This window comes from Suillus fuscotomentosus (assembly GCF_016647785.1).
Source record: "Suillus fuscotomentosus strain FC203 chromosome Unknown F5891scaffold_29, whole genome shotgun sequence".
Lineage (NCBI taxonomy): Eukaryota > Fungi > Basidiomycota > Agaricomycetes > Boletales > Suillaceae > Suillus > Suillus fuscotomentosus.
Genome location: NW_024539541.1, coordinates 457,734 through 485,238, shown reverse-complemented (window position 1 = coordinate 485,238; position 27,505 = coordinate 457,734). Strand labels below are relative to the sequence as shown.

General features: G+C 46.7%; 10 protein-coding genes across 10 annotated transcripts; 6 read left to right on the top strand and 4 right to left on the bottom strand.

Annotated features, from left to right (window-relative positions):
* Nucleotides 1-290: 290 nt before the first annotated feature.
* F5891DRAFT_338811 (uncharacterized protein) lies at nt 291-1,367 on the bottom strand. Its single transcript, XM_041371412.1, has 4 exons — nt 878-1,367; nt 764-830; nt 487-714; nt 291-407 (listed from the first exon to the last, which is right to left on the bottom strand). The coding sequence occupies exons 1-3, from the start codon at nt 1,135-1,137 to the stop codon at nt 508-510; spliced, it is 534 nt and encodes a 177-aa protein (XP_041225646.1). The 5' UTR covers nt 1,138-1,367; the 3' UTR covers nt 291-407; nt 487-507.
* A 231-nt stretch (nt 1,368-1,598) lies between these two features.
* On the top strand, nt 1,599-3,099 carry F5891DRAFT_1128756 (Alpha/Beta hydrolase protein; the record flags this gene model as incomplete). Its single annotated transcript, XM_041364313.1, has 7 exons — nt 1,599-2,027; nt 2,080-2,382; nt 2,430-2,484; nt 2,533-2,651; nt 2,712-2,781; nt 2,807-3,003; nt 3,055-3,099. 7 exons carry the CDS (start codon nt 1,599-1,601, stop codon nt 3,097-3,099), a joined length of 1,218 nt encoding a protein of 405 aa, XP_041225645.1.
* Nucleotides 3,100-3,754: 655 nt separating this feature from the next.
* Nucleotides 3,755-5,058, bottom strand: F5891DRAFT_980677 (WD40-repeat-containing domain protein; the record flags this gene model as incomplete). The annotated part of the gene is made up of 5 exons (XM_041377033.1): nt 3,755-3,852; nt 3,954-4,047; nt 4,114-4,134; nt 4,251-4,397; nt 4,597-5,058. The coding sequence occupies 5 exons, from the start codon at nt 5,056-5,058 to the stop codon at nt 3,755-3,757; spliced, it is 822 nt and encodes a 273-aa protein (XP_041225644.1).
* Nucleotides 5,059-5,881: 823 nt separating this feature from the next.
* Nucleotides 5,882-8,813, top strand: F5891DRAFT_338632 (kinase-like domain-containing protein). Its single transcript, XM_041371411.1, has 17 exons — nt 5,882-5,908; nt 6,023-6,077; nt 6,132-6,161; nt 6,215-6,308; nt 6,367-6,414; nt 6,468-6,659; nt 6,711-6,741; nt 6,797-6,834; nt 6,886-7,086; nt 7,134-7,469; nt 7,521-7,568; nt 7,634-7,825; nt 7,879-7,909; nt 7,962-7,999; nt 8,047-8,198; nt 8,254-8,293; nt 8,353-8,813. Coding segments are annotated over exons 2-17 (1,683 nt in total). The 5' UTR covers nt 5,882-5,908; nt 6,023-6,075; the 3' UTR covers nt 8,563-8,813.
* A 91-nt stretch (nt 8,814-8,904) lies between these two features.
* On the bottom strand, nt 8,905-10,641 carry F5891DRAFT_1189153 (WD40-repeat-containing domain protein; the record flags this gene model as incomplete). Its single annotated transcript, XM_041367111.1, has 7 exons — nt 8,905-9,159; nt 9,215-9,316; nt 9,371-9,478; nt 9,531-9,575; nt 9,635-10,074; nt 10,124-10,151; nt 10,222-10,641. The coding sequence occupies 7 exons, from the start codon at nt 10,639-10,641 to the stop codon at nt 8,905-8,907; spliced, it is 1,398 nt and encodes a 465-aa protein (XP_041225642.1).
* Nucleotides 10,642-11,107: 466 nt separating this feature from the next.
* On the top strand, nt 11,108-12,695 carry F5891DRAFT_980674 (kinase-like domain-containing protein; the record flags this gene model as incomplete). Its single annotated transcript, XM_041377032.1, has 8 exons — nt 11,108-11,120; nt 11,230-11,263; nt 11,412-11,520; nt 11,570-11,626; nt 11,659-11,877; nt 11,928-11,958; nt 12,255-12,433; nt 12,480-12,695. The coding sequence occupies 8 exons, from the start codon at nt 11,108-11,110 to the stop codon at nt 12,693-12,695; spliced, it is 858 nt and encodes a 285-aa protein (XP_041225641.1).
* Nucleotides 12,696-13,651: 956 nt separating this feature from the next.
* Nucleotides 13,652-14,157, top strand: F5891DRAFT_338537 (uncharacterized protein). The gene is made up of 2 exons (XM_041371410.1): nt 13,652-13,962; nt 14,011-14,157. Exons 1-2 carry the CDS (start codon nt 13,746-13,748, stop codon nt 14,079-14,081), a joined length of 288 nt encoding a protein of 95 aa, XP_041225640.1. The 5' UTR covers nt 13,652-13,745; the 3' UTR covers nt 14,082-14,157.
* Nucleotides 14,158-20,159: 6,002 nt separating this feature from the next.
* On the top strand, nt 20,160-21,527 carry F5891DRAFT_980672 (uncharacterized protein; the record flags this gene model as incomplete). The annotated part of the gene is made up of 7 exons (XM_041377031.1): nt 20,160-20,332; nt 20,391-20,489; nt 20,594-20,667; nt 20,720-20,778; nt 20,824-20,873; nt 21,135-21,319; nt 21,487-21,527. 7 exons carry the CDS (start codon nt 20,160-20,162, stop codon nt 21,525-21,527), a joined length of 681 nt encoding a protein of 226 aa, XP_041225639.1.
* Nucleotides 21,528-22,041: 514 nt separating this feature from the next.
* F5891DRAFT_980671 (uncharacterized protein) lies at nt 22,042-24,112 on the bottom strand (the record flags this gene model as incomplete). The annotated part of the gene is made up of 11 exons (XM_041377030.1): nt 22,042-22,060; nt 22,107-22,198; nt 22,251-22,285; nt 22,474-22,525; nt 22,595-22,676; nt 22,786-22,918; nt 22,953-23,125; nt 23,362-23,432; nt 23,721-23,837; nt 23,914-24,007; nt 24,039-24,112. 11 exons carry the CDS (start codon nt 24,110-24,112, stop codon nt 22,042-22,044), a joined length of 942 nt encoding a protein of 313 aa, XP_041225638.1.
* Nucleotides 24,113-24,880: 768 nt separating this feature from the next.
* On the top strand, nt 24,881-26,027 carry F5891DRAFT_1189149 (uncharacterized protein; the record flags this gene model as incomplete). Its single annotated transcript, XM_041367110.1, has 8 exons — nt 24,881-25,032; nt 25,083-25,181; nt 25,230-25,387; nt 25,445-25,535; nt 25,584-25,685; nt 25,739-25,748; nt 25,803-25,898; nt 25,950-26,027. The coding sequence occupies 8 exons, from the start codon at nt 24,881-24,883 to the stop codon at nt 26,025-26,027; spliced, it is 786 nt and encodes a 261-aa protein (XP_041225637.1).
* Nucleotides 26,028-27,505: the final 1,478 nt, after the last annotated feature.

Below are 27,505 nucleotides of genomic sequence, written 5' to 3'. Positions count from 1 at the left end.
AAGATTCAAGTGCAGGGACAGATACCAAACTTGCATGTTCCAACTTCCATTTCATGTAGCTAGTCAGTATATGATATCAATATCGAGACAGAACTGGTATACAATTGACACGATATCCACAAAATTACCGTGCTTCTTGATTCTTGCTTGGTTCTGGGAACGTGTTTGAGATTCGCAGGTCAGTCATGCGAACATTTACCCTCTCATGGTCAGAGCACATGAACGATCTTGCATACGTACAGGATCACAAATAGATTATTAACCCTCTTCACGCTTAGCTCTCAGATATCAGAAGCAAGTGCTCGGAGTTGGCCAGAATGCTATTCCCGAGTACCCCACCAGCTCAGGTATAATTTACAAAACCCAGCCAGCGAAACATAATTCAATCTTTCGCGCAATTTATCCAGCTGAAAATTAAAGCCAACAGTGACGAAGAGGAGTCATGGTCAATATCAATAATTTAACAATGCTTTTGAGCGTGCCTACCTTCAACAGCCGCTTGTAGGACTAAATTGCCGATGGACTGGACTCATGATGGGGCTCGTTCAACCAATGGTGCTTCGCGTAAGAGACAAATGTAACGACTATGAAATCGATGACATTTATTCCAGCGGGGAATATTTCGAGGAAAGCTCGTCTTGATCGTGATACAATACCAAGTTTCGCTTGTCTATATCGTGCTAGAGGGACGGGTGCATTGTCGGATACAAAGAGCTGGATTGCGGTTAGAGATAACGCGGGAATTGATTCGTCAACGACTTACCACCGGAGAACGAAACAGAATTTGCCATGTGTACGGCTTATCGTCTGGTCCATTAAAGGTCCAAGGTCTTTATAATCTTAAACTAACGTCGATGCATCAAATCTAGTGCCTTACCTGTCGACGTTTTCAATATCTTCCGCGCTCGAAACCATCACAATGTCTATTGGGATCTCGTTATCGTGTAACCTCAACCGGCTACTATCGACTTCGCCAACGACACAAGATACCCGCCCGGTGCTCAAGCGTTGAGCATGGTTTTCGAAGCGGCTTATCGTGGTTTGTCCTGGTGCCGTATTGACTTGGTACATGACTATGCCGTCCGGGGTCATGAGTAGGGTTTGTGTAGGGTCATTGTGTCGCAGGCAGAGTTCCATGAAGTGGTTACGGGTTGAAAATGTACTGGCATTGAGGAGACGCCGCTTCGTGTTAAAATAGTCACCTCTACCTTAACAGGACCCAAGGATCAGAAGTGGGATTCATGGGCGAAGGCGGAGGGCTAGACCCAGGGTCCATCAATAGGCGCTTGCGAGCTCCACAACCTGTGTATATGATAAGGCAATTGTCGACGTCAAACCTTCGTGTCCGTCGTTGAGCAGCATGATCAATAAGCAAAACCAGGCGGTCCAACTTGGGCGGTCCAAACTCCAACAGCGCGGTCTCGACAAGTCTCGACTCTCGAGTTTTGCTCGCGTTACTAAACAAAGCTGACATAATCACTCACAATCTTCCCAGTTTAGCACATGTACACCTCGAGGCTGAACGTTCGAACGGTTGTGATAGAACAACGATCTACCTCACGTCTCATGCATAGATACCCTTAGACCTTCAGCTCGCAATGCTTAATTTACTACCTGCTACTCTTCGCTTCTTACTTGGCTCAATACTTTGGCTCGACTTCTCTCAGCCACCTGCTGTCCTGCCAGCCCGGACCCCGCTGTCCTTCCAGCTGCGGCACGAGCATGCTCTAACTAATGATTCTCGGGTGATCTTCTCCAATGTGGATCCATCATTTGCCGCAGATTCGTTCGTTATGAGTACATCGAATATCCAAACCCACAGACCGCAGTCGGCGAAGGCATTTCATAGTGCTCGACTACGCTCTATTAGATATGACCAGAGCGAACAGGTATTGTGGGATACAGCCGACGTCCTCGGACCGAACGTTGAAGAGAGAGAGACGCTGCTTACGCTTGCGAAGATGACCTCTAATGCATATACGTCATCCACTGCGTCAGATTGGTACACACCGGAAGGCTGGAATAAGGTGCGTTTGCCTACCTTGATGATACATTTTACAATATATTGAAAAATAACAGTCTACACCGTTTGGTTGGGAACCTGACGCAGATGGCATTCGAGGGCATATCTTTGTCTCGGACGACAACTCAACAGTGGTGCTTTCGATCAAGGGTACTTCCGCTGGCTGGATTACAGGTGGTGGTGGCCCAACTGTACGAAAGGATAAGCTGAACGATAATCTTTTGTTTTCTTGCTGCTGTGCAAGAGTTGGTCCGACTTGGTCAACGGTTTGCGATTGCCACCAGGGTGGCTCTAAATGTGACCAGGAATGTCTGGAGAGGAGTTTGATGGGGGAGAACTTATATTATTCTGTTGGAGTGGTATGTGTCAGTTCAAAGCTTAGTCTTCCGGCCTGATTCCGCTGCAGAATTTATATAATAACATCACATATTTGTATCCCCATGCCAATATCTGGCTCGCAGGTGCGTTTAAACGTTATATCTTCCGAGTACTTCTCATCATCCTGAAAGGGCATTCTCTCGGTGGCTCCCTCGCCTCACTTATCGGTGTGACATTTGGAGCGCCTGTCGTCGCATTCGAAGCGCCCTCCGAGAAATTAGCCGCGACGCGTCTGCACCTGCCTTCTCCGGTGAGTGCAAGTCTTCATCATCATTATTCTCAAATACTGATACCTCGGACGACAATACAGCCCTCGACACAACACATCACCCACGTCTTCCACACAGCTGACCCTATTCCAATGGGCACCTTGTACTGGTGTTACTTCGTCTTGTGGCATTGCAGGCTACGCTATGGAGACACGCTGCCATCTGGGAAAGGTCATCCGCTACGATACCGTCACGCATCTCGGATGGTCTGTTGACGTACGGACACACTCGATCGTTCAAATCATCGATAGGTTGTTGAGTGAGGATTGGACTCAGGAAGGACAGGAGGGCAGGACGGTGCCTGAGGCGAAGGCGGATGATGAAGACTGTGTTGTAAGTCTATTTAAATTTTTGTTTTACTGCTAACGTTAATTTTGGTGCCAGGATTGCTTTAACTGGGAGTTTGGCAGCTTTAAGGGCCGGAGTTAATCTCGGTCATGGAAGCGGGAAACTTACGGTTACCATTAATATGTATATATATGTGACGCGTGACGTATGACTAATTTGAGTTTGGGCTAGAAGCCTAGAACGTTCTGAACAGCCGTCCTGACACTTTGACGGAGGCCGTAGATCCCCGACTCCCTAGTTGGGTTTTACGCAACCATGCCCTCGTTTCTGTCAAAGGACATGTCGTGAGAGGCGGAGTCGGGGTCACCGCCGCTACAATTATAGTAAGACTTATCAGCTGCACATGACGTAGATCATACAGCATCCAACCGCCATCTCCGCTGAGACATCCGTATTAATTTAACTGCAAATCGCCAAACGCGAGCCGCAAAGTTGTCATTTCAAACCCAGTCTGTCCTACCGCGGAGCCGGACAGTGGTTAATGTATTTGTTTAAAGCGCTGTATTGACCAGAAATAAGGGATCCAAGAATATGTCTATGTCTCGTACACTAACGATTAGACGTGTCATAAGTGTACCGCCCCGAAACCCGTCGGAGGATATAAGTAGAAATAAGAACAAAATAGTACCTACTGGTACGTGGAGATACAGGATAAAACAAAACGAAAATATCTAATTCTCCATCTCGGCGGAGGACAAATAACCAATACACAGCCAATGAAACCGAACACTGTCCTTCATTCTAACGGGTGCACTGCACTTTCCTGCTTGTCAAGTGAAGGACTTTGACGGCCATGCAAATAGTTTTCTCGTGCACCGTGCTCCACTCCCGGGCCTAGCGGCACGCGTGAGTGAAAATGATCTCAGACGACCAAATGCCTAGGGGTAAGCTAGGTCACAACTCGGGTAAATTAGTAGGTGAACTATGAGACAGACCTTCCCAGCGACTTGGGCAACAGTTCTGAATAAAGAACTCCACTGCGCTATGTAACGCCCATACCATTGTCTTAGGATTGAGAAGCGATGCGCTCTACATGCAACAAGTGATCAACATGAGTATGTCAATGATCGCCTTTATTGTGACTTGGAAACTTACATTGGCATCCCTAGACAGCGCCTGAAGATCCCAGATATACACATTATCGGTACCACTGGCGGCGAACAGTCTGCTGTTTCTTGCGAAAGCCGCGCACCTCAAGCCCGTAAGACGATACAATCGGCCGACCAACTGACTTGTTGGTCTTTGGATTCCAGTAGGGAGATGGTATTATCGAGAGAAGCGGCCGCCAATAGAAGCTTGTCTTGAGACAAGACGATGGCGCAGATAGGACCAGTACGTTTGCCTAGACGGGCGACCTTTCCTTCGGCCTTATCTCTTGCCTGTACGATTCCATCACTACATCCCAGGAAAATTCTATCACATGAAGTCCATGCGATGGAATGGACCTGCTGCGATAAATGGCATGCTTCTACAAAGCGGAGCGCCTCCCTTGTACTGACGTCCCAGAAAGCGATCATGTTGTTGTATCCGCTCGTCACGAGCGTTTTACAGTCGGGTGAATAGCACTACTGCGTATACATGTGGGTGGTTAGTTCTGATAGGATGTCCAACGATATCGTCTTGGTTGATATCCCATATGAACGCCGTTCCGTCTTCAGACCCGCTGGCAATTTGGAATCTATCCGAGTCCGGACTCCAGCAGACAGACAGGATTGTGAGGCTGTGAGCTTGCCTCGATCTTCTGGTCCTTTTCCCGGTGGCCACCTCCCACAGGCGTATCCTACCATCTTGGCTGCCGGTTACGACTTCCGTTTGATCTGGCGATACTGCCATGGCGTGGATGCCCCCACTTCCTTCATCTGTCCAGGACTCACCCACTTTTTCACCTGTATCCGCCTTCCGAACTTGGATGGAACCATCTTCGGAGCAGGTGATGATGCATCGATCTTCATCTATAAAATCGATGCATGTGATTGTTGCGGACTCGGAGTGGATTCCCTGGTTATTGAGCTGGATATGAGGTTTGACCGAACAGAGCATGGTATGATGATGTCACAACAATAAATATTCGTTACAACAGGTGGGGCGAGGTAAGTCGAAGGCAAAGGGATTTGACAGATTCAGTGGCTGGCAGTTTCGACCAGAAACTATGTATCACCTCGTTACGATTTCATGATCAGAGATGAAGGACTAGTAGTACTCACTAAATTAGAGAACGTGATTCGAGCTAGAGCAGCACAATCGACTTTAAATAGGACGAGATGCTAAATATTTGGATAGGCTACTGCTACGAATGAGATCTGCAGGTGGAAAAGTTAAGAGACGGATGCAATGGGACCTTGCGTGGATTACTTATGTAGACTTGGCCCGAGTCGCACAGCAGCCGCCTACTAGCTGTGTGCCACAACAGGGGTTGACTTGGCGTGTCCGAATCGTGCCCGCCGCTGCCCCGCCTCATCACGGCTACTATGAAATACCGTAGCCCGTTCAGAGGAGGAACTTATTTATCCTGATTCCTAGGTTTCCAGCAGGGTCCATGTTCAAGTCCAGGCACTTTGAGGAAAATGACATGCAGCGCTTACCAGCAAATTCAAATCAGCTATTTCTTGTTTCTTGTGCGTACTGCCGCCTCCTAGGTATGGAGAAATCGTATTTCAAAAACGAATAGAAGCTACCTTAGCCACAGACGTATACATAGTAACATACTAATAAGGAAACTCCAAGAAAACCGATTCAGGCGGCACACGTAATAATTGATTTACTAATTTACGTACAAAAGTGTTATGTAATAAAAATATTAATATGTATATCGTAATACCGCTGCGCAGCTCAGTTGACACTGACAATGACATCTTCAGGTTAGAATTGAGCGAGCAGGAGCTGAGCTGGGGTAAGTGGGCATAGCAATGCTGTGGACCAATCTGCACGGGCACCCCCGAAAAATCGACATCATCATTACTTCCGAGCGTATAAGTTATGCTGATCGCTAGCTGACCTTTGATAGCTGTTCATCCCCCTTCTGCACATACAACCACGATTGTTACAACTTTGCATGAAATGTGAGTGAGATGTACATGACATATGTTAAACAACGTCCTCACATTTCTTTGAAGGAATCCAGTGAATCCCGAACCAGAAATACCGTCAGTACCCTGGAAAGCTGTGGTGTCGATTGCCTGACTTACGCCTAACTCAGTGCTACTGATCTTATCAATTCAATATTGAGCGCACCCGGGAGCTACAGTGATGTATACAAGTGTACATTGACGACCGGCAGCGAAAGCACTCTCGTTCGTAGTTGACTTCACCGTGGGATGAGCCCAGCCTCAATTTACCCTTACTTCACAGGTCGCAGTAAAGTTCATCCGATTTGGCAGGCACAAAGAATATTACGATGTCAGTATTTTCCAATTCCTCGGCATCGATACCTATTTTTAATGACGCCTCAGCGAATCTTGAGAGAGATACACTTGCGCAGGAGACTTAATCACCCAAATATCATTCAGTTGTTAGGTACCACTGGAGATTTCCAAGATGGTAACTTCCCTTCGCTTGTGTTCCCCTGGATGCCAAGTGGAGACCTCGATTGCTACATCGCGTACCACGGAGCAGGAATCGAGGCATCACTCAAGTTGTCCTTGGTAAATTCACAGATAATTCGAAACTTGTTAAGTAATAACATACTTCCCTAGGCTCGCGATATCGCCTCCGGAGTCACTTATCGTCAGTAATACTCCATCCCAATAGGCCCTCATGCTAACTGCTTGAATGCTTGCAGTCCACGAGTCCCATGTGGTTCACGGTAACTTAGAGAGTGTTCGTTCTTGATATTCCTTGGCTATACAACTTTCCTCAACATTTCTCCAGAAAAATATTCTCATAGGCCCAGAAAATCGAGCATATCTGACCGGTTTCTCTTTGGCAACCGACCTTGATAAACCCTTCACAACACCCGAGCCTGGTGGAGTGCGATTTGCTGCTCCTGAATGCTTCATCAATAAGAAAGGCAACAGTTCATTGTCTATCATCAACAGGGATATATACTCAATCGGCTGTATCTTACTTCACGTGGGTGTGTGCTTGCATATCCTGACAATTCTGAAGCTTGCATCCAGGTTTTCTCGGGATGTTTGCCATGGCATGATTCAAGATCGAGTGACATTATCAACAGACTTCGACAGCGTCGTATGCCGCCACGTCCAGTGGGTGGCGGTATCGATGATTCCCTATGGAACTTTATCACACGCTGCTGTTCCTTCATACCGCGCGATCGGCCATCCGCAACACAAATCCTCGAATTTCTCAAATATCAGTACAAGCCCAGCGAGGTCGATATCTCTTCAGATGACCTGACAGAGATGCTCTGCAACCGCCCCCCGTTTCATACTGTCTCGGGAGGTTTCGCGTACATAACAAAGTGTACGCTGAAGAGGGATTGGAACACTATACAGGTCGGCTGATCCTCCATAAAATAAGAGGATACATGAATGATCCATACCCAGGTAGCTGCCAAGTCAATTCGATTCCAACGCGATGTTCCAGATCAAAAGGTATGCTAGGTTCGGCGTTCCACCCTTGTGCTCTGAGTTGATTCATGATGTCTGTCTTGCATCAGGAGTACTTGCGTGAACGCAAGCTATGGGAAAGACTTATGCAAGAAAACATCCTACCTCTACTTGGAGTTGCGCGAGGTTTTGACGCGGCTCCTGGCTGCGATGCATTAGTTTGCCCCTGGATGGAGAATGGCACACTTTCAAAGTACATCGACAGGTATCCGGCAATGGAACTACGACAGAAGTTAAAATTGGTATGTTGTAGGCGGATAGCTATTGCAAAATCGATGTTTCAATCAAGTTACAGCTCTGCGACGTTGCCACCGGCCTTCGTTATCGTGCGTGCTATGGATTTATCGTTTGCCCCATTTTGATTGTCGAACATTGCAGTTCATTCGCAAGGCATTGTACATGGAGATTTGACAGATGTGTGTGTAACACTCCATATCGGCATCTGAGACTAATTGGCGGACAGAATAACATCCTCGTGGATGTCAACGGACGCGCAGTGGTCGCTGATTTTGGCCTGTCTTTCCGAATATCGGAACATACTGGGAGTTACCCCGTCACCGCGGCTGCACGGTGGATGGCACCAGAACTGGCAATGGATGACTCAACACCGTCAATGTAAGAACAATTTTGTGTCGCCTATGTATGGACCTCACGTCTCTTCTCCCTCTAGACACAGCGATATGTATTCCTTTGGTTCCATCATGAATTACGTATGCTCTTTGACAATTGTGATGTCTTCAGTCGTTTGATATCGATCACACCTTTTTAGGTCATCTCTGGTGCACTTCCCTTTGCGTCTGACCCAATGCCAGATACCGCCATTTATCGAGGAAAAGCACCCTGCACAATCCGAGGCAATAATGTATCTCAAAAGCATTGGGATTTTATCCAACGATGCTGGGGACACATAGCTTCTTCTCGCCCATCCGCTGAAGAAGCTTGTGAATTACTGCGAAGCGAACCTGATTCAAACTTTTAATCGCAAGATAGGTCTACGTCCCCCTGAGTCCTTGGGGCATAATTTACATGCACCCTTTCTCCTGTACCTAGGCTGTACATTACAAATATCTTTGAGATAGATTTATATATAACCTGATGGTGTCCACTGCCAATGCGTCGACTCTCCACAGCCCTGCAAAGGAAAATGCCACTGATCAATGATCATAAGCCGCAGCGGTGCAGTCTTTCTTGAATAGGCTGGGTTTCTATACCGATACAACCTCCTGCCATAATGTGGTGCGATTATCTTTAGTTGGACTCCAAACTGAAGACATTCAACACGGAAACCACACTCGGTACGCACTGCAAAGTACCTTTGAAGTCAATCCACCTGATCGGGGTACTGGGGTATGCACCCCATGCGTAACAAGGCATTGACCAAGCGAGTATGTCGTATAAGAACAGCGCCTCGTGTGGTCGGTTCATTTGTCACCCCTGATTGCTGTTCGAATGTGGTAAGCGGAATGCCACTGGTTACTTGATGTTGCCCGTGGTGATTTTGTCTTTCTTCTTGAATGTCACCCAGGTGCACGTTCGTCAGAGGCCTTTCAATTTGTATTCGGGATACCCTCAATGCCTGCAATCGATTCACTTCAATGGTGAATTAGCGGGCAAGAGACAGCATGACAAACCTGTTGCATACGTGATGCAGCAACTTTAATAGGCCGGGATATAGAAAATCGCCTGCTAACACTTGGAGTGGGACTATCTACGACTGCAGGACGCACATTGTCCTGCAGTTCAGAGGTTATTCATAACCAGAGACATCTAGCGACTGCACCACTTACAAAGAAATCCTGACCGTATATTGGTTTTACATGATTCGGAGTGTCGAGGGATGGGGGTACTAGTGGTTGTCGGGCTTCACGTTGGCAGGTAGGGATTGGCGAGTTAGGCTGTATGCTTATGAGCCAGCACCCATGAACCATCCACACGAGCATTACATACGTCAAAGTTAAGAGAAGGTCTAGCAGTCGTGCCTCTGTCACGACCCTGAAAGTGACACGGTGTCAGTACATGATAGGTGGATGGGATCTCATATGAGTATCCACATTCGCATCCTCCATTGGCATTGCATTAGAGAGAAAGTCTGCCACATCCCAAAGGTAGACTTCTCCATCGCAAGTACCAGTGGCTACTAAGGTCCCATTGGTTGCGAATGCTGCACATGTCACATCTGCGGAGTGCAGGAGTGGTTGACAAATTGTTTGCTTGGTACCGAGATCCCAAAAGAGGAGGGTACGGTCATGAGAGGCACTTGCAAGTACACGTTTGTTTGGAAGTGACAGTACGACGGCGCAGACAAGGTCGGAGTGACCTGGTCCCTCAAGCTCTAACGGTTGACCTTCCGGAAGTTCAAGTATCATAATCTTCCCATCTGTTAGGCCGGCGACGATCGCATGCATGTCTGTAGTCATAGCCCATGTTGCGCTTGATACATTGTTGGGATTGTTGCAAATTTTGATGACTTCATCCAGCTGAATCTCCTGCGCTTTTTTGTTGATCGTCAATCTCGAGATTTCGCGGTCGTAACCGCTCACGAGGAGTTGTGTGCCGTCGTGTGAGTAGCTGATTGCGTGTATGTGTCGGAGGCGGGTGTCACATCAGTACTCGTGGGATTCTTTAGCCCCGATGATACTGGCCAGACTGCTACGCTGCCATCGTCAAAGCCACTAGCGATGTAAGCGCCACCATCATGTCGACTCCAGCATATGCAATTTGCTGCAGTACCATGAGTGTGCTTCTTTGATTCGGCAATTATCTTCGCGGTTTTTCCATTCCACTTCCACACTCGTATTTTGCCATCTTTGCTGCCAGTCGCGACGCGCCCACCATCTGGTGATACGTTGATTGCACAAATTTGGCTTCCCTCTGTATCCTGCCAAGGATCACCCAGAAGTTTGCCAGTTTTCGCTTCTCTGACTTGGAGACGACCGTCGTGAAGACAGACGATGAAGTGTTGGTCTTTGAAGAGAAATGCAATGGCCAGCACTTGCTTGTCGCGATTGACCTTGATGACAAGTTTTTCTGGCACAAGCTTGTTAGCCCGAGAAGACATTCAGTTTGAACGTCAGGGAGCTCTAGGATTCGGTCGGGGTGCACAGCCTGTTGATAGTCTATCACTTTTGTGAATGGCCTAGGTGGACTCACAACGAGATGAGAGTGAGGCGATGGTGCTGTTGTCAGGTGAGTCTTAATTGTAGCGTTTGGACCAAGTGCAGAAGAGCTTATACTGCGGAGGATACGTATTCCATGTATGAATCGATGGTGCCGTTAGACGTCTATCGATGGCTTGCCTCATAGACGGACTGGTCACGAGTCTAACTAGACCCAATGAACCCTGTACTACAGCAAGCATAGCATGATTTTTATTTGGCACACTGCCTTGTCAAAGGCTCGGCATCCTGCTCCACCGGCGAGCGCTCAGATTCCTGTTCGGGTCTGTTATGTGTAGCGTACAACATCCTACCTCTTACTCGTTTGGTTAGTTTCAGATGAAAGTTCTAATACAGCCCTTCCAGAACATGCCACTCAGGAGTGCGTGTGACTCAGAAGCGCGTGCGCCTATGGATGTGGGATAAGTCTTTCGTCATCTTCCACATTCCTTCGTGTTCTTTGCGTTGTATCAGATAGTTCTATCTTCCAGGATTTAATACTCACTCATCCGCACGCCAGAGAATGTAAGTAACTCTGATCAGAGTACCATTAGACAAATCACTAGCTTATCATCTAATTTGTAGGAATACCACTATGTTCGCCCAAATCTTGGGCGCCCCTAGCGTCCATCTTTTATCCTGCAAAGAATTCGCTAATTGCGAATGCTTTTAGTCCCGAGACTTATGATCTTACAAGTCGAATATCATCCCTCAAAGGATCATGTGTTTCTGGGCCATATACTGAGGTGAACCAATGCAATCTCAGAGATAGCGGGAAACTAGTAGGTTAGGTTCGTCTCGTGCAACATTTTGTTTATTTGTGTGCTTCAGGTAGCAGTCAAGTTGTACAAGTCCATGTCCGGCTATCCGCGCGAGAATCACTCGGAAGTCAGTGTACTCACTACTGGCATATGGCTTAGAGACTCAATGCGATTGCTCTTATCATCAAGAAAATTCATCCGGAATTACAGTTGCTGTCATCAAACCTTCTTCATCACGTCAACATAGTTCCATTCCTGGGCTTCAAGAAGGACAAACCGTTCCATTCCCTGGTCATACCGTGGATGCCAGACGGCACTGTCACGTCGTTCATTCGTACTCATAAAGCAGTCCTTGAAACAGCTGCCAAGGCGACTCTTGTGAGTTGTTTTCAAATGGTGGAGTCGTACTTTAAAACTCCTTTTCTCAGTTGCACGACATTTCCTCTGGCCTTGAATATCGTAAGTCGTCTTTTAAGTAATGAAACAACTGAAGCGAGCGGCCAGGTGCAAAGTTCATCTAAACTGGGTAGTTCGCGGAAACCTAGAGAGCGTAGGATTTTCATCATCGTGGTTTGGGAACACTGGCATATACTTAATCTTCCTTGCAGGACAACGTACTCATTACTGAGCGACATAGTGCTTGTATTTCTGGCTTCCGCCAGTCAGTGAGACTTTCCCCAAGGGATACCACATGCCCTCAGTCCCAGATGCCGCCTAAGCCCGGATCGACGATGACGAAAGGGCCGTACCGACAGATTTTGGCCTCTCCATTATATTGGGCGGCTTTACCAATTTGTCGGTCACATACACCGATGCGAAGATAGGAGCAGTAGCCTGGGCAGCCCCAGAGCTGTTCTCTGACTCCCATGATAGTAGGGGACAAGATCCAAGCCTACCAAGCGACGTGTACTCTTTCGCATGCCTAATGTATCTGGTACGAGACCCGCCGTTAGTCTTTCTTTGGTTCTCATTTTCCTCAGATTTTTACCGGATCCCACTTGTGGAACGTGACGGGGCGCATCGCCGAAACCAACATCATGCTTCGTGTAAGGAAAGGCGAAAGACCTTCTAGGCCTGGCGCTATTAATGATACCCGGTATTGGAGCTTAATTGAGGAGTGCTGGGATCAAAAGCCAAGTTTACGTCCAAAGATCAGCGACGTCTTACTGCAGTTGCGAAATATAACTCCTGTGTAAAGATGATGGCCAGAGTTCCTATCTTAGCGCAGACTTAGAAATAAACAGGATGTTAAGAGTATTTACCGGTAGTCTACTTTCTGATCACGAGTACGTAATTAAATGTTGACACTTTGCTGCGACCACCATTTTATCTTCCGATCGGGAGAATGCAGCCGACAGAATACGCATTTACCCCACATGTCTTCCACCAAACTCGTATCATCTTGGCCCGTGTGACATAGGCGTATTGGGCCCCACATTCTACCATCCCTGGAGCCTGCTGGCGTGGCAGTCGACACTTGCATACTATATATATATATCATCCTTAGCACTGGCCATCAGTGACGGTCTCAGTCATGTCTCTTGTTCCACTCTCGCGTTCTGGTCGTCGGCATCTCTATCAGATGATATGATTTTTGATTCTCAGACTATTACTGACGATGAGATCCCTTTGATCGAGAAGATGGATGGACGAATGCGAAAATTGGGATTGTGAAGAAGTGGGTCGGGGTCTAGCAAATTGGAACTCTGCGCAGATATATCTCGTGTAAGGGGCCTAAACAGGTGGGTTCTTAGTTTTTGGTTTCCGACGTGTTTTCATTCGGCTGTCTTCAGCGCCCACATAGTTCAACTCCTCGGCTATGCAGACACAGAATACGTTGTAGAAAACATCACCAGCACCATCGTGGTAGATTATTTATGTCACGCAAACAAGATCATTTTATCGATGGGTGACAATTCCTTGAGCAAAACAACACAGAGCACTCGTTACGCGTCAAAATTGAAAGATGGCGAAGAACCCAAAGCTGCGCAGCGGTTATTCACCCTGACTTGGGAATCAGTATGTATCATGTCGTGTAAAATTCGAACATAGAACTCAACTCACATTCTGACACATAGGAGGAGCCGACAGGCTGGCTGCTACTAGTAGATGCTCACCGTGACCATTATACAGCTTCCTTTACAGGAAGATTGTGTGTCCACCATGTACTAATTCCACCGCTACGTCGGTCTATACAGAAGAATTTTCATATCATGTTTGCACATGTAAGGTAGCTACATCTCACAATGCACCTCATGTGCACATCAGCGCATCAATACGTTGTCTTCTCTGTTGATCAACTCTCTACTTGCATACCGTTCCTCCGAATGTTGCGTGGGAAGCGCGTCGTTTTCCACTGCCATTTTCCAGATAAACTTCTTGCAAACGGTGTCTATGTAGAGGACCGGCGGGGGCAGAATGTCAGTATACGTCTATCGGATTGGCTAGAGGAAGTGACTTTGAGTATGTGTACCACCGCTTGCACAGAATTCACATTTACCGGAGACCCAGCACAGGCTGACCTTATTCTCGTCAACTCAAAATTTACTGCGCAAGTAACCAAGTTGCACTTTTGGAATTAATGTCGCAGCCTATATCTCACCAATCGACACATCAGATTCCTATATCCTTCAAACGCGAGGCTGGTTCTAACTGTTTGGTTGGGTAAACGTCATTATGTGAGTCCGTCACTGACCATCTTCCAGGTGGCTATGATCCTCGTCTAGAGGATAACATACGCACCCTCAAGTCTCTCATTGAACTGGCACAGTTCAGTGGATTATGCATCATGGGTCACAGAGATACCGATGCGGCGTATGGCAACAGTTCTGTGTACACATTGTAGCGGCGGATGGCTAATCAAGTGATCATGGTAAGGTTGGGTACGACTGGCTGCAATTTGGCTGCACCACTTACCTGGCATGGCAGGCTGGTTAAATCCACCGCATCGCCGCATGATGACGCATCAGGGATTGGTTATAACGGCATTGCCACAACCCATACTGGTACCACAGGTGTTTTCGTTTTTTGTAAAACAAACAAGCTGTCCACGGCGCACGCTACCTCCTATCGTTTCACAAGAGAGACACCCATCCATAATAAGCAACTGTAACGTTCTGTACGCTACATATCAGCAACTCATTTGGATGGCCTGTTTTCTTCACTTGGTCCGTGAGTTTCGGACGCAGGTGATGTCCTCGAAGATGGGAATATCGAGGGCATGGTAAGTAAACGAGTTTGAGTGCAAGTGTGATGGCCAGGATTTGGATTGTAGCCATTTGTCAGTTTAGAGTCCTAAGGAAATTCAGAGTACAGATAAACGATAGATTTGGGGGTAAGCTGGGTACCCTTAGTGTTATTGTATGTCAACGATGTCAACAATACCCGACCCGCTCAAATCTCCCATTTGTTGCCAATACTTGACATGCTCGAAGTCTTATTCCATGTAAGTACTAGTAAGTATGGGGTATGTAAGGTGATGTCGCATCAGCTTGCAGGTACAGCATCATGTCTGTATGAAGACACCAAATTTCCGGTCGGTTCGGTGCGGAAATGTGTGCTCACTGCTAAAAGCCACCACTGGTAGATCTTGGCTCCGAAGCTTCCTATCTCCCCACTAGCCCCAACTATAACCTACGTACGTCTGCACCCTCAGACGCCAGATCAATTACATACAGGTCATATCATTCTGATGCATAGCAAACTGCTTGGAAGCGAAGCCCAAGCTAGAAGCGTCCAGCATAGCATCGCGAGGTAGGCCACATCCTTTGCAGTCACCCGACGTCTCCCGGGCTTACTAGGATAAGGGTGTGCTACTCTGCTAGACACCACGCCGACCGTCTCTTGAGTAGTAAAAACCTGCAGTACGAATTTGGCCTCCCTCCCTCGCTACCTTTTCCTGTACAATAATAGGCAGCTGCAATCACGTTTGGTTGCTCCAGGAGTGGTACATGTATGCCGCGTGAGTCGGCTGGAGCTCGGTTGTTTTTTCCACTGCATGATACGCAAGCAACGCTATCATTGCTTCTCTAGTTCACCAAGTACGTTGTTTTGATTTTGGAAGTTACCATGTAATCATAGTATGGTCGATTTCTAAAGAGCAGACTCGGATGGATGCATGTGAAAGATTGTATTAATATCACTGTAGTGATCCACTCCGTTCATCGATTAGAATGGAGTCTTGGACGGATACTAGATGAGGGCTATTGAATTGACTAACCCCGATGCAAGGGAGATAGTTAACAACCTGCAGGTGACGATTCCTTTGCGGTTCATGCCAGTGATGTGAACGGGAGGAGGTGAATATGGAGGAAGGTGATGCAAATAGGCAATACACTACAGCAAAAGTTTGATCGAGCACAAGGACCGCAACACGCTACAGCAAAAATTTGATCGAACGCAAGGACTAGTGGTACTAAACTAGGCAAGTCGCCGCTTCAACATCACGCCATCATGATGTGATGGCACAAGTATGCAAATATTTACCATGACTGGGTTTTGGGTTGAAATGGATGTGATGTGGGTACTAGGTGGAGCTCAGGCTATAGATAGACGATCCCTAGGGCCTAGTATATGCCCCGAGGCTACGTGTATCAGACCACATTGGGCAAAACATCTTAAGTCCGTCAGTTAACGTTTGTGAACATCCCCCGTCCGCGTCAACAAGCTGCACTTTTGCACATATAATTATTGATATCAAATCGGCAATGGTCCGGCACGTTCGCTGCTGTATATTGCTATTGACTAATATGTAACAAACCTCTTTGTTCAGCACCTGCATCACGATATATGATATCCGGCAAGTAGCTGATGTTCGCGGAATTATTGAAAACATGGGATTATCTAGATCCACATTCGGATCAAATTCCGGACCACTACTACATATGCATAATCCATCACCTGCATCACATCGTACACCCCTATATACCATTGCTGCGAGGCTGAGCGCTAGGAGCTAGTGAGAGCGCCCATATATTTCAACTCATATCCGTCAAAAAGATAACATTTGTATAGATGCATTCAGAAGGTCGTCTCCTCTCTATTTTCAGATTTGCAGTGCTTTCCGATCAATGGCAATTGGCAATGGTCTGACACGCTCGCTACTGTGATTAGTTTGCTATTGACCAATCCTATATGTAATAAATCTCTAGCATGTGGAAGGGCATATATCAGACAGAGCATGTACTTGTTCCAGGCGATGATATAAATTATATTGCATGTCATCAAGAGAGTACAAATATTATAATACACTGGAACCTGGTTCACCACCATCGAAGTAGTAGAATATGAGAAAACACTGAGAAAATTATGGAAAGCAATGTTGTGAGCTGGAGGTAACAATGAGAACACGACAGTGAAAATCCTGACATGGGAATAGAAGCGCGTGAACATCGCCAACAAGACAAAGTTCAGTTTAGAAATGCGGAGAAGCACTTGAAGGTGAGTCCAAAGTGGTAGGCTGCCGGTGGCTAGAACACGACAAGCAAGCACTGTCAGGGTCGAAATCAGGCACTCTGAGAGCAGGACATAGCCATGGTACCATTAGCGGCGGTGAAGTGACAGAAAAGACAAATTACGTGTTACCTGAGAATGGATCATGGTCATAGCACCATCAGGATTCAGCTCATAAGCCAACATCTGAGAGGGGGATATCCGGCGGCCCTGTCAGTACTAGTAGTACTTATTGAATAAAAACATGCTCCTACCAAAAACACCTTGTTGTCACTGTAGTTGCATAATGAGCAGGGCTAGGCAGAAAATCAATACGAAGAGTGGAAGCAGTGCACATATACTCACCTCCAAGGCAAATTTATAAGCGTGGTTGGACTGCGTGCAGATATATGTATGAGAAGGGACGCGCCAACTGAGCTGTTACCTTGGACAGAGATTCAGGTCAAAAACTATAAACGGGAGTCACAAAGGAGTACAGTGTATGTCACTCAAAAGCGGCAACTACCGACATCAAAACTTGTAATTCTATCTACACCTTCAGAAATACCTCGTTCGTCTCAAAAACCTAACAAATGTGCTATGTTAGAGTAGTATAGTAAGTCTATCAGAATACTTTTTCAAAAAACTTAAGTTTCAAAATTTTCGCTAGCCAAAAGTGAATTTCGAGCGGAGCGTGTCGGAGTTTCCTATTTGGGTATGCGGCATCTGACGGCCGACTCCGCGATTAGTCGACGAGAACACCCAAGTTCATCATCAATGTAGGACCGCACCGATGATGCGACTTGTATTTCTTCACGGCAAATTCAGCTTGACGCGCATTAAGACCTTTCCTGGGATACTGTGAGAAGGAACTATGAAGCTGGTTGAGTTACACACCTGTAAGCATCCATATATCTCCAAGATTTTCGATAAAAGGCACGTATTGTCTTGATGGGGCATGCATCAAGAAGCTCTGGTACAATGCGCTTCGCGGTGAGGAATGTTCCATCAGCCGCACTGCGGAAACCTGCGAGAATTTCGTCACATCACAATGAGTCAGCGCTGACAATGCGGCCACACACGAGTTTTAACCCATCCCCAGTACATTTCAATGGGATTCAGCTCACAGTGAAACTTTGGAAGAAAAGCAGATACTGCTGCCCTCTGTGCACACCCCTCTGCATAATCCACTGTCTCTTCAGCCTCGACCACAATCTCCATAGCTGCTTCATCATCCGACTCGTGCTGTCTATGAGACTGAATGACAATGCTCCATTAAAGTCGGACTCGGAGTCTGCTTCACTTTCGGCATCTGAGACAGGCACATAATCTGGGTCCAGAAAGACTTCAAAAACATCTTCTATCAGCCCATTGTCAAAGCACCTCGATGATGAAGCATACTGCTGCTTCACTTGCTTCTGTCTTTTGGTAGGAGGCATTCGACAGCAAAAGTGAACAATTACGTAATCAGGCGAAATTTCGGAAATTTAGATTTACGCTCCTTTTGTCTAAGTTTCCTATCAAAATTTCAATCTAAGCACATATGGATCAAAATTGCGGCCTGGGGAGAGTTGCTGTCCCTTAGTGACATACACTGTAGTAGCTCACTTGTGCCATTGGCAACCTAGGGGATGGTGGGTCGGAGACTTGGCCTGGAAAAGTGCCAAAGGGTACCAAACAAAGAGCAGCCGCTTCTGGTTGAACACATTGCAAACGTCCGCGCTGGCACATCGTCAACGCCATGATCGATCAATATTTGTGCCCTATATATGAATGTTTAAACTGTCAAGAAGCCGTTCAACAATTAAAATCAGGTAATGTCCTGAGAGTCTTCCTCCATTCATCATTACAGCAGTTTGCATAATGGTAGAAGCCGGCGGTATTTCCAAAAAAAATGTGCATTTAATTTCAAAAAAGTAGTGCTACAAAGATCGATTTTTATCTCAACAACGAAGCAAGCTATTGACATGGTCCAAGCGACAAAACTGATCAGAAAAATTGAATGCAGACGACCAGCGAAAAAACTAAGCGATTCGGTGAAGTTGATGGTCACCTGCTCTCAGAGCCAGCAGTCTACAACAACACTTTCAGATGTCTCCCTTACCCAATCACAAATTGTCGCAAGAACTATGCAAAATAATCATCTGAATGCTACTGCTCCTCGACACATCCGAAATACACTGGTGCAAGCAAATCGACAATAGAAAAGATTGCGCAATGCTATAAGTTGACTGGGAAGCCGTATAAAGAAAGCCAGAGTGGTAATAGTGCCAGTATGATTTGGACTTGGAAGATATCGAGGTGCGTCCATATTCAATCTCTTTCTGCACAAATTCTGACATAACAAAGGTACATGCATGGCTGTTTGTCCTGCAGCTGTGATATGTATCTAGACGAGCTCCATGATGAGATTAGCAAGGCTCGCGGGAAACACCTATCATTGTCCACAATCTGGCAAATACTTCATCGCACAGGTTTAGTCTTTGAGACGACTTCCTGACTCAGAGGATCTTCCACCTGTGTTACATGTACCACTGGGGGGCTGTAATTGCTTTTTCGGAGGACGACCACATTTCCTGGGTTCCTTGACCTTGCGCACTCAGGTGGAAGCCTTTGCCATCCTGTGAGATGATGTAGCAAACCGGCGGGAAAAGTGAGATGTATGTGAATTTGGTTTTATGCTAGTAGACACGAGGCAAGACTTTGTCCACTTCGCCAAATCATTCCATCCTTTCTGCAGTCATCTGCGCCTCATTTTTCTGATCAGGTTTGTATCTTATCGCTTGTCATTATCTTGCTTTGTTACTGAAATAAAAATCAATCTTTGTAGTTCTACTGGCTCTGAGGGCAGGTGACCATCAACTTCACCGAATCGCTTAGTTTTTTCGCTGGTCGTCTGCATTCGATTTTTCTGATCAGTTTTGTCGCTTGGACCATGTCAATAGCTTGCTTCGTTGTTGAGATAAAAATCGATCTTTGTAGCACTACTTTTTTGAAATTAAATGCACATTTTTTTTGGAAATACCGCCGGCCTCTACCATTATGCAAACTGCTGTAAATTAGAGTGGCTGTACATTGAGGTTTTGTAGCTTATGTAAATTCAAGTGAACGCACACCTCTTAAGACATCACCATCATCCGGTCGACAAGGTATAGCGATGAGTGAACGGCAACTTGATCAAATTCCTGATCCTTATATCCGCATGCAAAACCGCTTTTACCCGACACATCATGGCTGTGATTCCCTGTTTCCCATATGCCCACATGGACAAAAAGGATGAGCCTAGAGCACCAATAACAACACTGATGGCAAACATGTTAGCGCGGGTATCGTACATTAGGAGGCACATCGATGAGTGGCAAAATGGTATTGCCGTCAGTCCAGATGCCGGTGGAGTCAAGAGGTCCGTGTCATTTTCTTTTTGGGGATTGACGCCAGTTTCACTGCTCGGCTGTGGATAGGATCACTGCAATGGCAGACAAACTTAGCATTGAATTCGCCCTTATACACAGGAAACGTGATGGGAATCTCAAAATGCCTCGGAGCTCATGGAGTTTCTGGTAGGAGATGTTCGAGGTAAGGAGTCACCTGCTTCTTATAGTCTGCCCGCGACTTTATTGACGATTACCCTGGTTATTTTGGTGGATGATATGATAGATTCTAGCCACATGCTCATACTCGCTGCTCGGACGTTTCATGAGAAAGGCGCAAAAACGACTCACGTTCTTATTTCGCATGGTGCGTGTCGTGTAGAATGGAATTGTCAATTGCCTGATGACGATCCCTGAAGGACTCTTCGCAGAAGCCCATATGGCTTCTTCGAACAGCCTTCTTATAGAGCAGCTTGTGGTAAGTCGTTCATGGCTCTCGTTGTGCTGCTAATGTACATCGTAGGTCACAAATATCATTCCCCAAAACGAGCACAAAAAACAATTTTCGAAATTGTGACCCTCGCCTTGCTCATCGGTGTAACGTTTGGAGCACTTGTCGTCGCATTTGAAGCATCCTCCGATAAATCGGCTGCGATGCGTTTGCATCTGCTTTCTCCAGTCAGTTTAAGTCTTCTTCATCACAACCATTCTCAAATGCTGATCCCTCGGATGAAATACAGCCCTCGACACAACACATCATCCACGTCTTCAGCACAGCTGATCCTATCCCGACGGGCGTCTGTATCAGCGTTGCCTGATCTTGTGGCATCGCAGGCTATGCCATGGAGACATGATGCCATTTGGGCAAGGCCATCCGCTACAACACCGTCACCCACCTTGGGTGGATATACTGTGGGCGCACTCGATTGCCCAAATCATTGGTAAACTGTTGGTTGGGGACTGGACTCAAGAAGGGCTGGACGATGCCCGAGGCGAAGGCGGACGATGGAGATTGTGTTGTAAGTCCGCTCGAATCTTTATTTTACGTCAATTGGGGTGCCGGGATTACTTCTGGGAGTTTGGGATCTTGAGGGGTCAGAGTTAATCTCTGGGTGATGGACACTATGACACGAGAGAAACTTACAATTATATAGGATGAATAACTAATATGCATGGGGTTGAACAGTTGATGAACGTTTGAACGTTAACAGCCGTCCTGAGATGTGACACTTCGACGGAGACCGTGGATTATAGCAAGACTTATCAGCAGGTGACTTAAACCATACGGCATGCAACCATGTAGATCGCTGAGGGTCTGAGACATTAATTTGATTGCAAATCGTTCACGTCTCCTCATATGCGAGCTACGAAGTTATCATTTCAAACGCAGCCACGTGCCGTGCCGGATCCAATGTAGTCATACAGGTGAATGAGTTGTCTAGACCATACAACCCCAAACCCGTCGCGACAAAGACTTAGTAGAAACAAGAACAAAATAGTATCTACTAGTGCATGGAGATAGAGGATAAACCAAGGCAAAAACATTCAACCGTCCCCGACGGAGGACATGCAAGCAACACGTAGCCAAAAACGAAACGAAACATTATCTTTCACCCTAACAGGCTGGTGCACGGCACTGTCCTGTTCACCAGGGAGACAACTTTGACAGCCATACGAAGAGTTTTCTCACGTACCGTGCCCCACTCCAGCGGCATTTGTGCGTAAAAATGATTTTAAACGATTAGACGCCTAGTAGTAAGCTGTGTCACGACTCGACTAAATTATCAGGTGAACTATAAGACAGACCTTCTCAGCGACTTGGCCAACAGTTCTGAATAAGGAACTTCACGGCGCTGTGCAACGCTCATGCTATGGTCTTGTACCGGAGGCGATGCGCCCTACACAGATGTCAAAACACATAGCCCAATAGAGATGATTGCTACTACGCACAGAAATATTAATGTCTGGTATCGCATCAGAAGACCCTGGTAGTTGATGCGTGCTATCGGGCTAAGCTGGACGTAAGGTGTCAAATTGGATGGAGAAGTAAGGCATACATGTTAGTGTTACCGTGCCGTGGACCCTTTCGTGTGTTCCGACGGAATGAATACTTGCGTTAGTCTGTTGCCGACCCTTTTCTAGCACAAGAGAGGACCATCGATGTGTTACGTACATTGAGTAGCAAGTGACCAGCTGTAGACGTTCACAGTAACGGTTCTAGCTCGCTGTCCGTAACCTGGTGAACATGAGTGTGTCAATGATCGCTTGGGGGATATTTAAATTTAGAGGCTTACATTGATATCTCTAAACAGCGCCTGAAGATCCCAGATATACACATTCTTGTCGATACCACTAGTGGCAAGCACTCTCTTGTTTCTTGCGAAATATCGAGAGAGCCAGTATAAAAGCTCGTCTTGAGACAAGACAATGGCACAGATAGGACCAGTACGTTCGCCTAGACGGGCCCTTGGGTATTAGCTCCTACCTGTACAACTCCATCAATACAGCCCAGAGAATTATATCATATGAGGTCCGTACGATGCAATGGACCTGCTGCAATAAATGGTATGCTTCTACAGAGTGAAGCACCTCTTGTCCTGACGTCCCGAAAGGTAATCCTGTTGTTGTATCCGCTCGTCACAAGTGTTTCACCATCAGATGAATAGCGTACTGCATATACATGCGAGTGGCTAGTTCTGATAGGATGTCCCACGATGATCGCCGTTCCGTCTTCAGACTCGCCGACGATGTGCAATGCATCCGGACTCCAGCAGCTCCATGTCGAGTCCAGGCTGTGCTTCGAGGGAAAATGCCATACATGGCGCCTACCAACAAATTCAAATCAGTTATTTTTTATTTCTTGTCCATTCTGTCACCTACATATGGAAATTATATTCCAGAACTGATTAGAAGCAAACTTTGCCTTAGCGAATGAATTCTGGAAACATAGAACATACTGACGTGACAGTATGTAAAAACTCGGAGACAAGTTATAACCGGCTCCGATTCAGCCGCGGCCTTGAATGTCGTAGTTTGTAAGTCGCTCTAGGGTTAGACCCACCTTCCCCCATGAGGTTTTTCTCGATAACTTGTTTGCATGAGGCGAATAAACACCATTTGATGCAGCGAGGGCTACGAATAAATTATAGCAGCTGAGCTTATGTAATCATGATTCGCTTCATAGCATTGTGCACATAAAAGCACCCGAAGCCGGCGGAACGGCACGTTTGTTGCAGACAAAACCCTCCTCCACTACTGTTGGAGTCGGGAAAGCTTTAAAAATTTAAAGTCTCACGCCTGAAACCCTAGATCTATAGTCTATAGAGCCTGCGCGCTCAGCGATTTGATCCCCCACACGACATGTTCCCACGTTTCGAGGCCCCAGATGGGCAGGCTCCACCAAACCTTGAGGTTGCCTACCATTAGTTCCCTATGTCCTTCTAACACCCGCTTTTTGCTGTGATGTGTCTTGTCTGCCCGCCGAGCCACAGGATTCCCGAGGAGGTTCAAGTTCACAAATTGAGGGAGGCATAAGTACTAGGAAAGAGTACGTGCTAGTATATTATTGTTTGACTGCGATTTGTCAATGAAAGCGACTGCATCGGTGCATCACGAGCTTGTCGCGAGCATTGACAGGCGTTGACTCAGACACGTAAAACTTGGCAGGTCCCGTGTGTGCTTCACATAATGCATTCCTCTCCTCTTCTCTGCGCTTATCCGCATTTGCGAAGCACGCACCGGTTGATCGGAGATCTGCAAGCTTGCTCCTCAAATTTCTTCTTCGGCTTTTTCCAGGGATCCCTGATGCGCATCTGCCGTTATTTCTAGGTCATGCAACAATCCCCATTTGAACGTACCAAAGGGCTTGGTTCACGAGAGTTGCTCTGGCAAAAGTTTGGCCTGCATACTAACCCTGCACATGCATACCGGTACTGTCCGAATGTACCGAGGGCTTAGTATAACCATCCACAGGAAAATGCCATGACGTGAAACTTCAAGACGCATCTTGAAATTGGCGCAATTCCCCGGCATCAGAGAACTCGTGAGTCTCCCCAGGGTGTTTACGTTGATTGCGGTGGTTTTCCGACGTTATACATGGCTTTATACGACTTTATACTCCAATATAACGAAAACCTTTTCTATATATGACCATATATACACGGCATATATGACAATATCTGCGGCTCACCAGTCCCCTGATGGCCCAATCTATTTCGAGTCATTCCATCGATTTCGAGTCCGTCATGATCGTCAATCAAGGTGTAAGTATTTTGGTCACTGTATTCAGGCCGTACATAGTTGCGATGCAACGCAACACCAGCTACTGAACAGCAGTCTTGTTTGGAGCTCGCTTGTTTCCACCATGCAAGTAAAGTTCATCCCTGCATCTCTGGTCCGCCATGCCGCAGTAACGGTATGGTAAAAACATCAGATGGATCCATATCCCATTCTAAGCATTCTTTGTAGGCCGTGGAAAATCACTTCATGATAACACTCTTACACTTGCTGGACACCTTTCTTTTGCTGTGGCGGGGCATGGTATAAAGACACGGGAGAACCTCATTCCATCCCTTAGAACAATGTCTGCTTCAATGCCGCAAAGATCAACAACATTTGGCAATTATAGCTTTGCGCACAATCCACCAACCCCTCACAGTAACCAGCACAATACAGATGCCAGCTTCGGCTCTAGTCCTCCGGCGATGGGAGGCAGCAAATGTGCATCCCAAATGTATGCCCTCCGTCACCATTTATTTTTCACATGATGAGCCTTGTACACAGGCTAGGTCCAAACGATCACAGTTCATCCGCGTCCTCGCAACGCATTGCAACCATGTCGGATAGTATGCGTGCCGTCGTCCCTATGATGGCAGATACCAAGTTAGTATGCTCCCTAGTATTTTCATGACATAAATATAACTCGAGCAGTGTTTTCCTATGGATGTCAGATAGTCCATCGAGCAGAAATGCTATTTTACACAGTGGTTCCCCGTATAATTCACCAACCCCCCACGATCTAGGAGGTCCAGAACCTCCAGTCATCCAGCGACGGGAAGGGTCTACTTATCTCCACGTTCATTCCCAATGTATGTCTTTCATCATTTATGCTCTCATAATCGCCCTCATACTCAAACACAGACCAGGGCCGATCGGCCACACTTTGCCCATGTCCTCACAATGCAATATGACCACCTCGAATACGCACTCCGTTGTCCCTATGATGGAAAATCCCAAGTAATTGCACTCTTTTTCTTCCTCACATAAGTCTAACAACACAAGTAGTGCTGCCTCGTGGGCACCAAACAATCTCGGGGCCGCTGCCTCACTTGGCTGGCCTGGCGAGTCGCAATTTGTGCCATATCTCCACGAACTAGGAGGTGCCAGGTCTGGGGCCCCTAATCATCCAGCAATTGGAAGTGACTACTCGTCTCCACAAGCATTGCAAATGTATGCCCTTCGTCACACTTATTTGCTCGTATACAGAGTCACACTCATGCACAGGCCGGGACCGATTGGCCATACTTTGTCCGAGCCCTCGCAATGGGGGATGACCGCCTCGGATATACATTCTGTCGTTCATATGACGACAAATTCCAAGTAAGTACGCTCCCGAGTATCTACCTTACGTGAATCTGACAACACGAGTAGCGCTGTCTCGCGGACACCAAACAATCTCAGGACCTCTGTCTCACTTGGCCCCTCACAAAGCGTGACATGTGTTCATGATTTAGAAGGCGTGCACTCCGGGTTTCGGCTCCCTCCAAGTTCGGCCCAGTCGGAACTGCCAATCAACCAGCCATCTCTCCTCCTCTGCCGGTGGTTACATAACAACGCACCCTGCGGGTATGACGGAACCTTGGAGGATTTAAAACAGCATTGGTACGACGACCATCTTCCTGAATTCCCAGGTGCGATGATCCAATGCCAATGGGAACACTGCGACTATCATAGGCGAGGTGATCGTTTAATGAATGTCATGCGCCGCTCCTCTGTGTGGCGGCATATATCTGAAGTTCATTTAATGCATCGAAGGAATAACTAAACACCAATTGTGTTTTACTCCAGCCTACCATGACTTGATCAAGTTGCCCGGGTACAACTCGCCTGATTTTTCTATAACGAAATCACTGTATTAGGTATACTAATATATGATGGGCACACCTTCAACAGATGGATTATGACAGATGATCCATACCTCTACATAGCCTCGTATTCCATCCTTACATCTCACTAATGCACAGGTAGAACTGGTTCGAAACGATGAGTCTAGATTTGATTTGATCATGGAAATATATAGACATGACGGTAACGTGGTTTGTGCGCTAGAAGTAGTCCGCTCGCTCACATCCTTCTCCTACCCTCGTCATTCGATCTTCATGGCATGCCCCTCATCCGTTATTTTATGACAGCTAGTGCATGGTAGCCATCTTCTTTCTGGGTCAGTTCAAAATAAATAGTTTTGTTTGAGTGGGTCACTTTGCGGGCGTTCTTGTGCAGTTGTGTAAGTGGTAAGAACGAGGAAAAAATATATGCTTGATTGCAAGGAGATGGTTTTTCCGCGCGGAAGCCCCGATAGTGACGCGACCTGTGCAAAGTGAGCTGAGGTGAGCTGCGATTCTTATATCAGTGAGAGCAAATACGACGCAGCAAAGTGAAGCTCGGATCCCCAAATTGTAGAAGCTGCAAAGCGACGCATCTCGGAGGTGGGGCTAGATGAGATGGTTAGTGACAAAAGCAATAGGTAGTAAGAAGGCGTTCGCATGAGCATAAATATAGAATATACATCACCAAGAGCCTGGACGGCTCCGGCAAGGGTACCGTACTTGTAGGATCAACGGAGACTGCCTGGCCATGCATGATTCTTCGAATGCTGTTCCCAAGATCGCCGAGCCTCAAACTGCAGTCGACCCTGCCACCATCTTTCGTTCTGCCGCGGCGATTCATCTTTCATCAAATTTGTCGTTAGATAAACGATCCATTGAATACATACTATGCAAACCCTCACCTCCGGTCGTCGTACATGATTTTGAGTGAAATTGCATTCACAAGTGGTACGGTTGTACACGATATGTGGCACTACCTTGTTCTTCATTGACGAACTTAAGTTAAGAGTGTATCTCTATGATTTTCCACGCCATGCGCAGAAGGGTCTGTTCTGAAATCCAGAGCGGTCCTGGAGAGTCAGTCATTGCCGAGCCGATTAT

Excerpts from the sequence above, each read along its gene's own strand:
- F5891DRAFT_338811 (XM_041371412.1), bottom strand. The coding sequence starts at position 1,137 with ATGGAACTCTGCCTGCGACACAATGACCCTACACAAACCCTACTCATG. Across the intron at positions 831-877 it reads GATATTGAAAACGTCGACAG|ACCTTGGACCTTTAATGGAC; the intron begins GTAAGGCACTAG and ends AAGATTATAAAG. Across the intron at positions 715-763 it reads TTCTGTTTCGTTCTCCGGTG|CTCTTTGTATCCGACAATGC; the intron begins GTAAGTCGTTGA and ends ACCGCAATCCAG.
- F5891DRAFT_338632 (XM_041371411.1), top strand. Across the intron at positions 6,835-6,885 it reads TTCACGGTAACTTAGAGAGT|AAAAATATTCTCATAGGCCC; the intron begins GTTCGTTCTTGA and ends ACATTTCTCCAG. Across the intron at positions 8,000-8,046 it reads TACATGGAGATTTGACAGAT|AATAACATCCTCGTGGATGT; the intron begins GTGTGTGTAACA and ends ATTGGCGGACAG.
- F5891DRAFT_338537 (XM_041371410.1), top strand. The coding sequence starts at position 13,746 with ATGCACCTCATGTGCACATCAGCGCATCAATACGTTGTCTTCTCTGTT. Across the intron at positions 13,963-14,010 it reads GCTAGAGGAAGTGACTTTGA|CACAGGCTGACCTTATTCTC; the intron begins GTATGTGTACCA and ends CCGGAGACCCAG.